We start from the raw sequence: 16,065 nt of genomic DNA, 5'->3' as shown, positions 1-16,065 counted from the left end.
ATGAAAATTATTATTGCTGGTCTTCAATGATAATGTCAAGTTACTGTAATGTATTTGCACCAAAAAATGATAAGAATCTATGCTGATATCGTCCAAAACCACACTTTGCCAGGGGTGTTTCCAAACATTTGGAGGGCAGTGTCCATGACAAATGAATTGTGAATGTTAAACCGAAGTGCTTGTGGGTAACACCTGCTTTAGAACCTACCAATGTGACACCTGCTACTCACAACCTACTGATGTGAGGTTCACTGAAGTCACGCTAAAAATAACCCTGGAGATACCGTGTGGGCGCTTGACAGGACCTCCACACCTGACAGGATACCTAATAATAATAATATCCCACGAGTCGAGGGCCACAAGTCCGATCTTTATCCTCTCTGGACGACTAGTTTCTGCGCTTGCACTTTTTCCAGCATATTGAAATTCTTGCAAATCACCTCACGCTGGCAAAATGTTGGGATGCTTTTCACATGAGTAGCCCAGTCGCTCGTTCCCCGAGTCATTTCTCCTGATTATCCGCCTCAAATCTCTCTTGCCTTTGAACATAATGTTTGCCAAAATTATTGCATGCCGGATATTGGATCCATGCCTTTGATCTAGCCATCTCGATAAAGTCGAATTGTTTGGATAAAATGAACCGAGCAGCCTGCCACGGCAGAGGTTAGATGGTTTTTTAAGAGCGCTCCTTCTCCCTCGCTGTCACAGACCTCGGCGTTGGGGAGATCTAATCGTAATCGATGAAAAGACTCGCACTGCCTTGACAGAACCTGTTAATCTTTTTCACCGGCGCTCTTAAAGGCCCCATGAGGTCAGTGCCAAGTCCAGAATTGACCCTGATGGGTTTTGACACTCAGCCTGTTCTCTCGGTTCTTTTCAGAAAATGGAGAAAATCTTATTTTGAAACCTTCTTAAAGGAGGAAATTTGCTTCGTCTTGCTTTGTTAGCTTCCATCGATAACACTCTAGAGGCTGGACGTGTTTATCTGTCGTAAAAGGGGTTTTTTGGCACTTAAAATGCCAGTATTACCTGATATCAATGGGTGTCCTGAGAAATCACACTCGTTCCATGACAGCTTTCGGCTCTGTAAAGAGCACTGAGTGTTGGCCGTGCTGTTTTATTCTTGGCTCAATCAATAATTATGGAGGCAGTGTCTGCCTGTCAATCATTTTTGCATGTTCAGGATTGGCTTTTGTGTTTTGGAAGGAGGAGTTAGACCTAAAAGTCTGAAAGTGGAGAATTTTTTGGTCTTTTTCTGTTGTTTTTCAATGCATGTCTGACACTTCACATACTTCCCATAATAAGCCCATAATTGCAACGTTTACGTCTGTGATTTGTAGTTCTATCTCCCAGTAACATGTTTCAATAGAAACTAATTACCTATTGGTGATATGTAATGCAAAACAATTCTTGCAATCTACAAATAGCGTTAATTGGTTATCAGTTTTAAGTAGTACTTGTTGCCTGTTGTTCCACACTAGTACATTCAGTGACTAGGCTTATCAAGAGATATTACAGTCAGGCCATAGTCCACTTCTAAACGCTGCCGTTACAAATCCTTAAAAGCTATTGTTTTTGAAAGACAGCTCTCCCACGCCTTTCGCTGAATGTGATAATTGCGATTGGGATTATGTATGTATGTCAATGGTTTTAATATGCAAATGCGTTTCCATGAATGGCACGCTCAAGAGGGAAATGGAGCTCCAACTGAATGGAGGGGGAAAAATGGAAATGGGCGCGTGACTAGCCGTCTTGTTCATTAGCCAAGTCCCGTTAATTATTTTAAGTCCCACACTGCCACGAGTCCTTCGTAAGGTGCCACACTCCATAAACTCAGATGTGGTTAACGGGTAGAAAGAAGGACACTCAATTACAGGCGTGTGGGTTGGCGACAGTACCAGATCTCGCTTCATTAGAACCTTTTAATAGAAATGAAATTACATGTTTGTAGAAAGAACGATGAAGATGTTGGAGTGATGAGTCTAAAGGCTGAGTGGGACTGTCAAAGGTTCAAGGTGACAAAATTAAATTGCGGTAATCAGGATGTAATCACAGCATTGGCAGGCCTGAATAGACCTTCTGATTTGACCTTCGTCCATCAGTAACCATTCTACACGTTGAGTCTTGACATCCTATCAGGACAGCTATACCAACAAGACACATCCCTGCTGGCAAAATCAATCTAAAGGTGCAGCGGCAGTAATCCACTGCATGAGCGCCGATGAGAAACCATCAGGACAGAAACTCTGTAACCTCAGGCAGTTTAATCGTTGTAAGTATGGAAGCAGTGTATGAGGGTTTGCAGTTCTTAGCTGGTCTAAAGCCGTTTTTTCCTGTGCAATTTGGTTGTTGTAAATTAAAGGATAAGTTTCAACCACCTTTATATTGTTACAATAGCTATGTGTCCATCCAAAGTTGAGAACTTAAAGGGATAGTTCACCCAAAAATGAAAATTCTGTCATTACTTACCTTCATGTTGTTCCAAACCCGTACTTTCATTCATCTTCAGAACTCAAATGAAGATCTTTTTGATGAAATCTGAGAGCTTTCTGTCCCTCCATAGACAGCTACGAGATTGTACAACTAATCTATATGAATTGGGTGGTTTAGTCCAACATTTTCTGAAATGAATCGATCGCTTTATATGATTTAATTTAAACATTCATCCACTCACACATCATTTGTGGTAAACGGAAACTCAAGATTTTTTGCTTGACGTGTACCAGAACCAATAAGATTCATTGTTTTGTGTTATGGAGAACGCTTGAGCTTCAGCAAGAACCGGTGAGGTTCATTCTCATGTTACGCAGCACGTTTAATTTTCTGCAAGAATTTTGTTCTCGCACATCAAGCAGGTTCGTTTGAGCTTGTTTTTGTTTGCTGGTCAATGTTTATTTTTGAATAAAAGCCTAAATTAAATCTGTTCATCATATAATGGCACCTGTGAGGACTTCAGTACAGTTAAAGTACAGTTTCCATCCCATGTGTTCAGTAGAACAATATCGTCACTTCCTGGGAAACTGGTGCAAAATATCAATAATAAAAATGGAAGTTGCTGCAACCGGGGAAGCCTTTTTTCCAACATGCGAGAACAGGGGGGTGGAGCCAAAATCAAAAGTGCATTATAGGTGTAGTTTTTTCTTTCTCCATTTTCTCTAGTCATGTAGCACCAATTTCATACATTATTTGCAATTCTTTTGCGTAGATTTTAGAAAAAATTTAGACATAGACAGTCTTATTAAGAGTCCATAGTGAATGGCCCCTTTAAATATGAAGACAAAAACTAAATAACTGGATGTAATGTTGCTAAACATTGATCTGTTTCTCACACATATCATTATTTGCTTCACACCTTTTGGCTCTTCATTAGGTCACTGCAGGGCCGTGACACAATTTCACGATACAAATCTATGTTATAAGATTCATTGGAAAGGTCACACTAATTGATCGAAGACTACACATATTGGCTTCAAAGTTGGCCAAATTGTAGTATGAACCAGGCTCAAGTTGGGTTAGCTGGTCTTCCAGAGTAGCCAGCTGACAAGTGCCCAAAACCCCTCTAAAACCAAAGGTTCTTTTCACTCCTGGTATTAAGATGCATTTGGGTTGATCTGATCACAGTAGACAACACAAAATACAAGTGTAAACAGGGTCTAAAATGTTTTGACCACTTCCAGAGGTAGTTTGACCAGACCTAATGTGTAAACATCATGGGAAGCGTGCTAGCTAGACAGGATTTAAACTGTGTCACCCTGAAGATCCAAGTTTGGTTTGAAGATGAATAATGTACCAAGCACATTGTTCTCTCACCATTCCTGATCAGAACAGAAAGGAAAGCTTCTGCTCTCTGTGTTTTCCCATTGTCTCCGCTTACGTTCATATGTAAATTGCATGAGTTTATTTTGTCCATTAAATCGGAAAAAGAAACATACATTTACCCGCCCATAGACTCTCCCCTCTGAGAAATCAGGACAGAAGTGGTTGAAAGTGGACAAAAGAGACAGATTAAATGGATGTGTCTCCTTTGTCTACTTGTGATCCAATTGACCAAAACGCATCTTAATACCAGGTGTAAACATCGCCATAGATGACTACCTAAGGCTATTCTTCAGAAGGTATTTTATGCAGGATATTCAAGTTCTGATATAATCAGTGTGTGCAGAAATAACAAGGTTTGGCAAAGAACCTGCATTCAGTATGTCATGCTAATTGAAAGCAATTGACGACAGCGAGCTTGTGTTGTTTACTACATCTTTTGTTTAACTCCCAATCTCGAGATCACGACTTTGACAAGTTGCTTGTGCCCTACAGAGAATCTGTCTTTTGAATGATTCATTAGTGTTTTGAACGCCAAAGTTAAATCAAGCCCCTGATTACCTGTTTTGAACATCTGTTTCGTTCGAACTTGATTTCCTTTGTTTTCAAATGAACGTTTTGGATTTGACGACGCTGTGTGCGATTCCCGAAACCCCATTGTTTCGCAGTGATGTGCTCAGTATGCATGCAGTTGTTTCTTTTTTGTAGTGCGAATATTACATTAGCGATGCTAATTTGTTCCCCCCACACATTTTGGTAAACAAACAGGCCTAAATACACTCGGTTCCCGATACACGGCTCTCGTGCTTGTTGGTGACGTAACTTCGGAAGAAGTAACTTAATCTAATATCAAACTTCAGAGGGAAGGTAATTAGCGTCTTCCCTCATCAACGAAATGATTACAGGCCTAATACTCGACGGTGTCATGAAAAGCGCCGCCTCCCTTCACACTCTGCAAACATCAGCTCTGTTTTTACAGTAATTATGTAGATGAGATGCTAGTTACAGCAGGTTGTGCGGTGAAGGCCCCTTAGAGAGATCAAAAGGTTGGTTTTTTTATATTTCCGTGAGGCATGAATATTTACGTCTGACACTGAGAGGTGGGGGCGGTTGGGGAGAAATGGAAAGCAGTCAAAGGTCGTTAAAGCTTTGGAACCAGTTTAATTTCTTGACAAGCTATAATTAAATTCCCAATCTGATTTGCCTCAGTTTTGCTGAACTAAATGGGAAAGGAAAAGCCAAGCGCACCTCAACAGTTTCAGAGGTATTTTCTGATGAGCTTCATTATGTGTTGTTTAAAGATGGTTCATTTTGTGGTCAGCAGGGCAGAGGCGCTAATATGTGCTTATCCATGTTGATTAGGATATGTCGACCCAAGTGGGCATGCTTTGATTCATTAAGTGCTTAATTTGGCTTGATTTCACCCCAGTTCTTCCCAACATTTCCTGTTTTTCAAGGTTTCCACAGTGATGGAAAACCTGGAAATATTAGGAAATTTGGGATTTCTAGAAAATGATTGAAATACTTAAAATTGTGTCATTTTCAAGGTGCTTGCGATCCAAGAAAACCGTTTCCCCCTTTTAGAATTCATTCAGATCTCAGGATATTTTTGACATTTGTACGTTGGCATTTAATCGCAACCACTTGAACTTTCAGAGACTGGTCACCCACATTTTGGAGCATTGCACTGATATTTTAAAGAGGGTTTTTTTTGTTTTTGTTTTTTTTTGGCTAGATGTAAAACGTCAACTTTATGATCAAGCAGAAACCTCGGCCAACCATCACAGAATGCGATTAATATTCATTATCTGAGGCGCATCTGGTACAGAGTTTGTGTGCTGAACAAACTTCTCGAGGACAGAAAATGTGAGCAAAAACTGTGAAGAATGAATGTATTTTTATATTCATAAAGCTTTAGACATAACCATTCAACTTATTTAGTGTTTATGCTTTCAAATAGTGTCTCATGTTAGGCATTTGAAACCATGTCGTGCTTCTGAAGAGAGGCTGATGAGATTTATGTCTTCCTCCCACTTTTCACATTGTTCCAATGCCCCTGATGCCAAGACCTTACACCTGACAGGGCATACGAATGAAACCTGCCTCAGTGTCCTCTACAAAGGGATTCTGAAACATCTTTATCCAGTATAAGCCTGTATAATGGGGACGTCAAGGAAAATCCTTGGTCAGAATGTGTGGGAAAGCTGTTTTTTCACTGAATATTAATGCTGTACTTCAGAACAGCTGGAACGGCTGATTGCAACTTCATTTAGTTCTCATTTAGTTTCTCGTTTCAAGATTCCAAACGACACATGGAAAATGAATGCCAGTGATTTGAGTCGAAATGTTTCGTTCTGTGGTTTTACTGGCATGTAAAACTGTTTTTTTATACATTTTTAAAAATAAAAGTTTCAAAACTGATGTCATAGAAGACTGTGAATGTGTGTGCGTGGGTGGCCTAGTGTACTTTAGATTATAAATAAAAGTTTAGACACTGGCACATTTCCCGACATCCTGAAACAGGCATCGGTGCAGCCCTTGCTAAAGAAACCAAACTTAGACCTGACAATCCTAGCTAATTTCAGCCCAGTATCCCATTTTCATTAATGTCAATTTTTTTTTTTAGAAAAAGTAGTTTTCTACCAATTACACAATTTCTTAGAAGGAAATAAGATTTTCTAAACTTACCAGTAATATTTGCCTTAGGCATGAAAGTTTTTGACCGTAGATGCTGGAGTTTCTGCAGTGTCCATTTTATTAGATTTACCTGCTGCTTTTTACACAATCGATCACACTGTTCTGCTCTCGCGGTTGGAGCTGTATGTGGGGATCCAGGGAAGGCCCTGAAGTGCTTTAAGTCTTATCTGATTGATAGAAGTGTGGTAGTGAGTATTGGTGTGTTTCATTAATAAGCCTTTATCTGACCGAGTTCTGTTGTGCTCTAAATCACTCACAAATCTTATGATAATTCGATAATCTCCATTTAGTTTCACACAATATTAGTTGTTTTCATGCATTTTGCACAAAATTGCACCATTTCATGCTTTTCATCTTCAGAAAGATCTTTCTTCGTCCCCATATTGCATGAGAACTGTGACTTGCTTAATAATGTGGAACAACCTCTAAGTAGGGTTTCCATAGATCTGGCAAATTATTTTTTCTGAAAATGATATCAGTTATCTAAAAAGACATGGATAAATAAACAAACATTTTCTTAGAAAAACTAAAATCTGAATGTTTATTGTACTGAAATCTTACTGATATGTCACTTGCATAATAATTTGGAATGCGGTGCACCTCTTACATATGGTGTGCCTCAAGGCTCGATCCTTGCCCCTACTTTGTTCTCACTTTATATGTTCCTACTGGGCTCTATTTTTAAAGAGTACAACATCGTGTTTCACTGTTATGCAGACAATATACAGCTTTATTATTGCTGCTGATGCATAAAAATGGCTTAGAACATTTCCTGGATGTCTTCAAATTTCTTACATCTAAATGAAAGTTAGAGAAATAGGGCCCTAGTAAAGACAGGGGTATATTGGATAGAGATTTTGGCCTCTTGTCACCATATGTCAAAACAGGTCAAAATTTGGGTGTGCATATTAATATTTCCCTCATGTTTGAATAAACAGGTTACTTCCATTGTAAAAAAAAATGTTTTCCAAGATGAAATGTTTGACACGTTAGTCTTGAAATTGTGATCCATGTTTTGATCTCCTCAAGGCTTGATTATCGCAATGCGCTGTGCAAGAGAATTAGTCAGTCCTTCATTTCTTAATTCCAAAAAGTTAAACAACAAGCTCTTGATGGATATTAAAAAAATATGAGCACATCTCCCCCACCTTGGTTTCACTGCACTTGCTTCTGGTGCATTACAGGATTGATTTTATTTATTAGGACGAGAGCATTCAAGGATTTGTATACCATCTTTTAGATCTCTTGACTAAATATCAGTCTGGAAGAACGTTGATATCAGCGACCTTAAACTTACTAAAAATTCCAAGGTCTAAACTAAATCAAAGAGAGGATTGTGCTTTTGCTGTAGCTGCCCAAAACTCTGGAATAGCTTGCCTCATTATTTCTGTATACAAATTTAAATCACAGCTTAAAACTTACTAACTTTTTATGTCTTTTAACCATTGACTGGCTGTTTTATGTGTCTTATTGTGGTGTGATGTATGTTATTTTACAAATGTTGCAAAGCATGTGTTATTTTAATTGCGCTATTCAAATAAAGTGACATTAAAAGAATAATTTTTCTTAATGTGAAGAACATTTTAATAATCTAAAGAACCAGTGGAAATGTTCCATGGATGTTCTTCATGAAACCACATATGCCAATAAAGAACCTTTATTTAACACATTAACCTAACACATTCATATATTTATGTTCAACTTACATAGAAATTCTGCTCATGTTTCATAAATGAGGCTCATTTGGATGTTTCCATGCAATATTTATGTTATTAGTTATTTTGTTCTCGATGGAAGTGCTTGAACGTGCCCTTTTACCCCCTTTAGATTCTTTTATGGGGGGATAAAGTGCAAGTACATGCTGTATCAAAAGAGATGTTAAGGATTATTTGCATTTAACTATGTTTACTGATTTAGGAAACTTGTGGGAGGATGTCACTGACCTTTATTTATGTATCTTGAACACTAATCTCAAAACCTCTTTATTTTAATCATTAAACATGATTTTCTGACTGAAATGTCTTGCATGCTGCAGCGCGTGTCCTTGTGGAATTGAATGAAATGTGCAATGGTTTGTTAAATTATTAGGTTCTGCCGCTCTTAATCCGTCTGCTCTTGTCTCTGTTTTTAGAAGGACCAGAAACGGGCAAGACAATGACGACAGAGGAAGAAGGTCACGACTACGACGAGGACGATCTTCCAGACTACAGCGTGCTCAAACTCGCCAACCAGTCAGCTCAGCTCTTCTCCGACGCTTCAGATGGTACGTCCCAGTATACCGCTGTTCCTAACGAAACTGCCAATAAACACTGTTCTCATTCACTGATAAATTTGTTCTTAACCTTGTTCTAATTTTAATGAATTTAAGTATTCTAAGTAAGAGACTGCATGCCCAAGGTTAGTCATTTGCATACAACACTCTATAAGGACTTTCCAAACAACCTTTCCTTTAAAGTCTCAGCAAACATATGAGTCTCTCTAAAGACAACCAACAAAATCATTGATCAATGCCACGTGTGCCATCCTCAGAACCTGTTCAAACTCAGTTTCAGATCTCTAGTACATAAGCACATTTGTGTTGTTATACAGAGAAACCCTGCAGATCGAGTTAGAAAGCTTGTCTCTTTCACTGTTAATGATGAAATTCATTTGGAATAAAATATCTGTATAAAATTTTGTACATTTATAAGGCCACTTACAGTGATTCTTGCCTCGCTTCAAACAGAGATCACAATTCTCCAATGATTCTGAACAGACAACAAAACAAAATATCATGTAATTTACTAGACGTTCTGACAAATGTTAATCGCTGTGGTCTATTTTAAAATGTTTACTTAATTTGAATTATTTAAAAAAAACTTGGTTTGAGTGAATGATTCAATGACTCACTTCATTTGTTTCATTACTGGAGTTTTGAACAAATCTCTTGAATCTCATTTGAGATATTTTATTTGTTTTGTCTTATGTTTAAAAGCAATTAATAAAACATAAATTAAACAATCAACATTTTATTTTTACATGTTTCAAGGAAATCAGCCAGCTTATTGCATAAACTCTTTCCCCGCATTTTTCTGTATTTCTGTGTTATTCGATAGGGGGCGCTATTATACATCTTCTGAAAGAGTACAGAATCTCCAGATGAAAACACATTTTTAAAAATGAGCAGAAACAAGCGATAAAAGCATTGCTTTTGCACATTGTAGTCATTGAAAAAACTTGCTTTTCTCAGCTTTTTGTTCAAAATGTTGCTTTTTAAAGTGTTGTCGATAAAAAAAAAAAAAAAACGATGCATGAAGCTAGAATAGAACATTTTTTGTTTGTGGTTCTGTTCTTTCTTGATATATTTCATTTTCAGATATTCATACAAACAAAATATTCTGATTCTTGCCTATGTGTGGTAGAGCTGCAAATCATCCTTCCTACACTTATCGAATTTGTCTAAACTTGGTTCCTTAATAAATGACTGTAAATCAAAGAAACTCATGTTTTGTTTTGTTCTTATCACGCCACTCTCACTATACACGATATTACTGTACACAAGCGTTACTCTTCTCTTACGGCACAAACCACCATATATATACACACACAAAATTAATATCCAGGAAAGATCAAATTATTTATTATCCCGGACGAGCCCCCACAAATGTTACGTCCTTTTAGATGTTTTATTTACTGTTTGTTTGACTAGGGGTAAGTTTAAGAAGTAACATTTTTGAAAGTTTGTGTGTACGTGTACAAGAGTGGTAAAGGCCGAGAGACAAGAAAACCGTGTAAGGTGTTTTTATTGTGCACAGTGCTCAAGTGAAAGTGGAATCAATATTTACAGTATTTACAGTATTGGGAAGGGGAGCTCGAGGGGTGCCAAATCAAAGAAATAAAACAAAACACAGCTAACTTCCTAGCCTCACACAACGTGATGACTGAAAAGACAGACTGACAGTAAAACCCAACTATACACTGTACAAAACAAGCTCAACAAAAGACTATTCAGATGGGTAATAGACACACATACAATATACAATAAACAATATCAGGACAAAAAAAAAACAGCGCAAAAAAAACACAAGCAAAACAACCAAATAGCAAAGCGGATTGAGCCAAACAGCTGGAAATGCGAAGGAGATACGGGGTTTTTGACCGGGGCGTTGGAAGATGATTGGTAGCGTGAACCGGGGATGTCATCAGAGTGACAGGCTGACGGACCAATGGGATCTGGAACACACACAAGACAAGACTACCACACATACATAAACACGACGCACACGCAGCATGCGTAACATGCACGATTCTAGAAAAACAGAGAATCACGTTTTTTTGCTTCAAACAGAGATCACGATTCTTCAACGATTCTGAACAGACAACAAAACAAAATTGTGATTTACTAGACTAGACAAATGTTAATTGCTGCGGTCTATTTAAAATGTTTAATTAATTCGAGTGAATGATTCAATGACTCACTTCATTTGTTTCATTACTGGATGAATCCATGTTTTTGAACAAAACTTTTGAATGAATGATTCATTGATAAATACTTTTTTAACAGTCACTTGTCGCCACCTACTGGTGTAACAATGCGATCGGTATTTGAAGTGCGAAGTTACTTTTAAAGGGTGATTTACTCTATTCCATTACAATGGACATCAGTGTTTATATACGAACTATAAACTATAGTACTTCTGTGATATGAATATTTGTAACACAGAAATAATAATACTGTGTGGTTGTTTGTTTAGCTGTTTCATGCATGATAACTGTTCAACGCCAACACAGATCTGAATGTTCTGGTGTGATTTTGTCAAAGGTTTAAAAGGCGAATCTTTTAGGAATAAGATCACCTGTGTGTTTGAATAGAGATCATGATCTTTTAACGATTAATCATGTAGCTCTCGTTTGTTCCTATGTGTTTTTTTCATCAATTTAGAATGAATTTTAGTGCGTTATTGAAGTTTTGACTTTTAAAATCCCTTCAAAGCACCATTGACATGGGCGTCTTGTGTAAAGCAATCCCAGTTAATTAGTAATTAGCGGCTGACCAGTCATTCAAAGGACTGATGTTGTTTGTTTTTGTTGTAGATGAAGAGCTGCCACCGATTAAACACGGAGAGACAATCACGGATAGACGGAGCACGTTCCAGCCTCATTTAGCCCCAGTGGTGACTCCGAAACAGGTGGGACTCATTACCCGTTTTATCAGACTATGTGTTCCAAACAAACTTTTTTCTTGCCAAAGATATGAGGCTCGTAGAAATTGTGTTTGATAGCAGCCGTCTCGTGTGAAAGCAGATATCAGCGTTTGACACTGTTTTTGAAATGCCTATCAGTCTAGTCTCTAGTGTCCTCAGCGCTCGCTCTCAGCTCTTTTTAACTTCTGGAATTCACTGTTGAATCCCTGCCCACGCTCTCCCCCGTGTCAGTACAAACAGACACTTGACGGTGTCACGGAAGCGCCGCTGTTCACCATGCCCAGCTGGATGGATGGCACATGACTCACGCGCACCTGCCCCTGATGCAACGGCTCTTGCCGCATTATTATAAACCCTCTCTTCCCCAACCCCCTGCGAACTTCATTGTCTTCTACATCCAAGCTCGTGTGCGATCTTGACAGAGTCGTTTTACAGAAATTGACTGCACAGGTGTTGGCATTGTGTGTCAGCCCGGGGACGTTGCAATGCGCATGATATTGAGATTGCTACGCGGTAGAAGAGCAGCCATTGTGAATGACACCCTGCCCTTAAGCAAGACGTTGACATTTCCGCCACTTGTTCATACATAAACCAATTTCCTTCAAGTGATTGACAGCTTGAAGCTGACTATTTACATTTTCAACCTGGGGTCCTTCATTCATTCCGCCTGCTTAATATAAAAACAAGTGTCGAAATGCATTCGTGAGGCACACAATGAGTTTATAAACTAATACAGCTGAGATTTCAAGATGCTTTCTGCAGTATTTGAGGTTTTATTCATGGTCATAGCACAAATGATGCATTATAACTTTCTATCTGATGTTTACTTAATATGAGCAATAGTAATAGTGATCTCTAACTGTAATGTAGTCATTTAACATGTTAATGTGGAGAAGGTGGTACATTTTATTCAACAATTAGCTTTTCGTATTGAAATGTGCTTTCTTTTCTTCGCCAACCCCTTAAGTGGGTCGCACACCGGACGAGAAGCTCGGCGCCGCGCAGCGTCGCGTCTCTGACAACTCACAGGTATCGCACACCGGCCGCGCACATTATATATGCGCGAGCTCAATTTTGACTCGACTCCTGATAGAAGAGCTGCACAATGGGAGTGTTTTACGTCAACAGGGAAACGTTACATGCCTATGCTTTAATATTTCGCACTGAGGTTAGTGTACATGGAAAAATGGCACAACAAAGAAAAAGAAAAGAAAATGCTACGTTTATTATACATGTTTAGACTTTATTCAAGCTGTTAAACTAAGAATGTGAAACTGATGTATCTTGCAGCACAGGGTGAAGTCAGTATGTACATTAACGATGATTTGAGAGAAATATAATATACATTTAATGTAAAACAATTTACATGGCGCTCTGTGGCGCGGCAGGATTTTAAACAACTTCCTGAGTCGTTGCTGGGCGCCGTGGACAGGCGCCGAATGTCGCCGCCGGTGTGCGTACTCTCATAGAAAACAATGTGTTCGAATTTTAAAGACGTGGCGCGACACTGCGCGGCGCCGAGCTACGCGTCCGGTGTGCGACCCCCTTTAAAGCTGTTTAGCTAGTCAAGGTTTTTTTTTTTTACTGGTAACATTTTACAATAAGGTTCATTAATTAAGTACATTAGTTAACATGAACTAATAATGAACTGCACTTATACAGCATTTAATAATCTTTGTTAATGTTAATTTCAACATTTACTAATACATTATCAAGAGTTGTATTTGTTAATATTAGTTAACGCATTGTGCACTAAGATGAACAAACTTTGAACTGCTGTATGTTATTAAAGGGTTAGTTCACCCGGATGAGCCTGTGTTATCTGTTTTCAGTGGTTGTTACCGGGGGAATAACATACCGCTGGATGCTGCAATTGACCAATCGGAATCAAGTATTTCACAGAACAGAGTAATAATCTTTGTTAACATTAGTTAAAGGTGAATTAAAAATTGAATTTATATTGGCATAGTTAAATAACAAGAGTTCAGTACATGAAAATGACATACAGTGAGTCTCAAACTCCATTGTTTCCTCCTTTTTATATAGATCTCATTTGTTTAAAAGACTTCCGGAAAACAGGCGATTCTCAACATAACACCGACTGTTACGTAACAGTCAGGATCATTAATATGTACGCCCCTAATATTTGCATATGCCAGCTCATGTTCAAGGCATTAGACAAGGGCAGAACATCTGGATCTGTGCACAGCTGAATCATCAGACTAGGTAAGCAAGCAAGGAAAACAGCGAAAAATGGCAGATGGAGCGATAATAACTGACATGATCCATGATAACATGATATTTTTAGTGATATTTGTAAACTGTCTTTCTAAATGTTTCGTTAGCATGTTGCTAATGTACTGTTAAATGTGGTTAAAGTTACCATCGTTTCTTACTGTATTTACAGAGACAAGAGCCATCGCTATTTTCATTATTAAACACTTGCAGTCTGTATAATTCATAAACACAACTTCATTCTTTATAAATCTCTCCAACAGAGTAATGTTAGCTTTAGCCACAGAGCATAGCCTCAAACTCATTCAATATCAAATGTAAACACCCAAATAAATACTTTACTCACACAATTCGAAGTATGCATGCAGTATGCATGACGAACACTTTGTAAAAATCCATTTTGAGGGTTATATTAGCTGTGTAAACTTTGTTTAGGCACTGTTTAAGGTAAGCATGAGCTCCGTGGGTGGAGAGCGCGCGATTTAAAGGGGCCACAACCTGAAATCGGCTCGTTTCTAATTATGCCCCAAAATAGGCAGTTAAAAAAATCTATGGGGTATTTTGAGCTAAAACTTCACAGACACATTCAGGGGACACCTTAGACTTATATTACATCTTTTAAAAAAAAGTTCTAGGGCACCTTTAAAAATGAAAATTTCTGTCATTTATTACGCACCCTCATGTCGTTCCACACCTGTAAGACCTTTGTTCATCTTCATCTTCACACAAATTAAGACATATTTAAAACATATTTAAACACTTTTTGTGCACCAAAAAAAAAAAAAAAAAATAGCAGAGCGTGTTATTTTAGAGCATGTATCAAACTGCCAAAGTCACGCCCCCCAGTGGTGAACCATTGAAATTTCTAAACACTTATGATGTAACGAAGCCTCGTTCTTTGGCAGTTTGATACACGCTCCGAACCACTGATTCGAAACAAAAGATTTGTAAAGCTTCATGGAGCAGTGTTTTGAAATCATCCATCACTAGATATTGTTGAATAAAGTCGTTATTTATTTTTTTTGGTGCACAAAAAGTATTCTGATCACTTCATAACATTAAGGTTTAACCACTGTAGTCACATGACTGTTTTAAGTACCTTTCTGGTCCTTAACTTGCTGTCAATGGAGGCCTCACTGAGCCATTGGATTTTATCAAAAGTATCTTAATTTTCTTACGAGTGTGGAACTATATGAGGGAGAGCAATTAATGACAGAAATTTTCATTTTTGGGTAAACTAACCCTTTAACTAAAGTTAACAAAGATTATTACTCGGCTCTGTGGAATACTTGATTCTGATTGGTCAATGGCGCCATTCGGTGGTATATTATTCCTTGATAACAACTACTGAAAACAGATAACACAGGCTCATCCGGATTACTGAAGTCTGCAGCGCTATTCGCTTGCTAGGAATGTTTTTTTATTCTCATTTGTTGAGCTAATAAAATATTAAAACGCAGTCAAGTCAATATCATGGATACTGGATGACATAATTAAATAACACTCTCTCTTCTTTCATTCAAACGCAGCTGCTGGCATTTTGTGACTATTGTTTTGTTCACCATAATGGATTAGGATAACACACAGGTGCAACTTTAAATCACTTTAATCTCAGATCAATATCTCTTATCCTCATAATTATTTATGTGGCGAAATGCTGTGTAATATGTGCTATGACTGTACCGCATCTCTTAAATGTCCATCTAGTTCATAGCAACTGCTCTCTCCGCGGAAGCTAATTATTTACTTATGTGGCAGTAGCGGTGTAATAAGTGGGATAATGTACATCCAGCCAGTTGTTATCACAGAATAAATCCTTTCAGGATGATGCAAGACCAGCTGGATGTACATTATCCCTTACTTAACAAATACAATAACACATGTATTGCTCATGGTTAGTTCATGTTACATTAACTAATGTTAACAAATGAAACCTTATTGTAAAGTGTTACCTTTTTACCAATATTCACACTTTTCAACTCACACCTTTTTGATCATTTAGATGCTTAAATAATAATAATAGTAATTATGAATACTTTTTATCAGTATTAAAATATTCATAATTAATATATTTAAATTGTTTAAAAGCATAAATAAAACCTAAACAATCAGCATTTTATTTTTGCACATTTCA

At 37.8% G+C, this 16,065-nt stretch overlaps 1 protein-coding gene across 3 annotated transcripts in view; it reads left to right on the top strand.

Moving 5' to 3' along the window:
* The window catches only part of impact (impact RWD domain protein), a 38,311-nt gene that overhangs the window by 4,948 nt on the left and 17,298 nt on the right, over nucleotides 1–16,065 (top strand). For all 3 annotated transcript variants that reach the window (XM_067396844.1, XM_067396841.1, XM_067396843.1), the window contains exons 7-8: nucleotides 8,645–8,776; nucleotides 11,587–11,681. In XM_067396844.1, coding sequence (XP_067252945.1) covers nucleotides 8,645–8,776; nucleotides 11,587–11,681 — 227 coding nt within the window. The remainder of the gene's footprint in view (nucleotides 1–8,644; nucleotides 8,777–11,586; nucleotides 11,682–16,065) is intronic.

This window comes from Chanodichthys erythropterus, chromosome 10 (assembly GCF_024489055.1).
Source record: "Chanodichthys erythropterus isolate Z2021 chromosome 10, ASM2448905v1, whole genome shotgun sequence".
NCBI classification, from domain to species: domain Eukaryota; kingdom Metazoa; phylum Chordata; class Actinopteri; order Cypriniformes; family Xenocyprididae; genus Chanodichthys; species Chanodichthys erythropterus.
The sequence above is the reverse complement of the archived record's forward strand: the minus strand, read 5'-3'. Positions and strand labels throughout refer to the sequence as shown.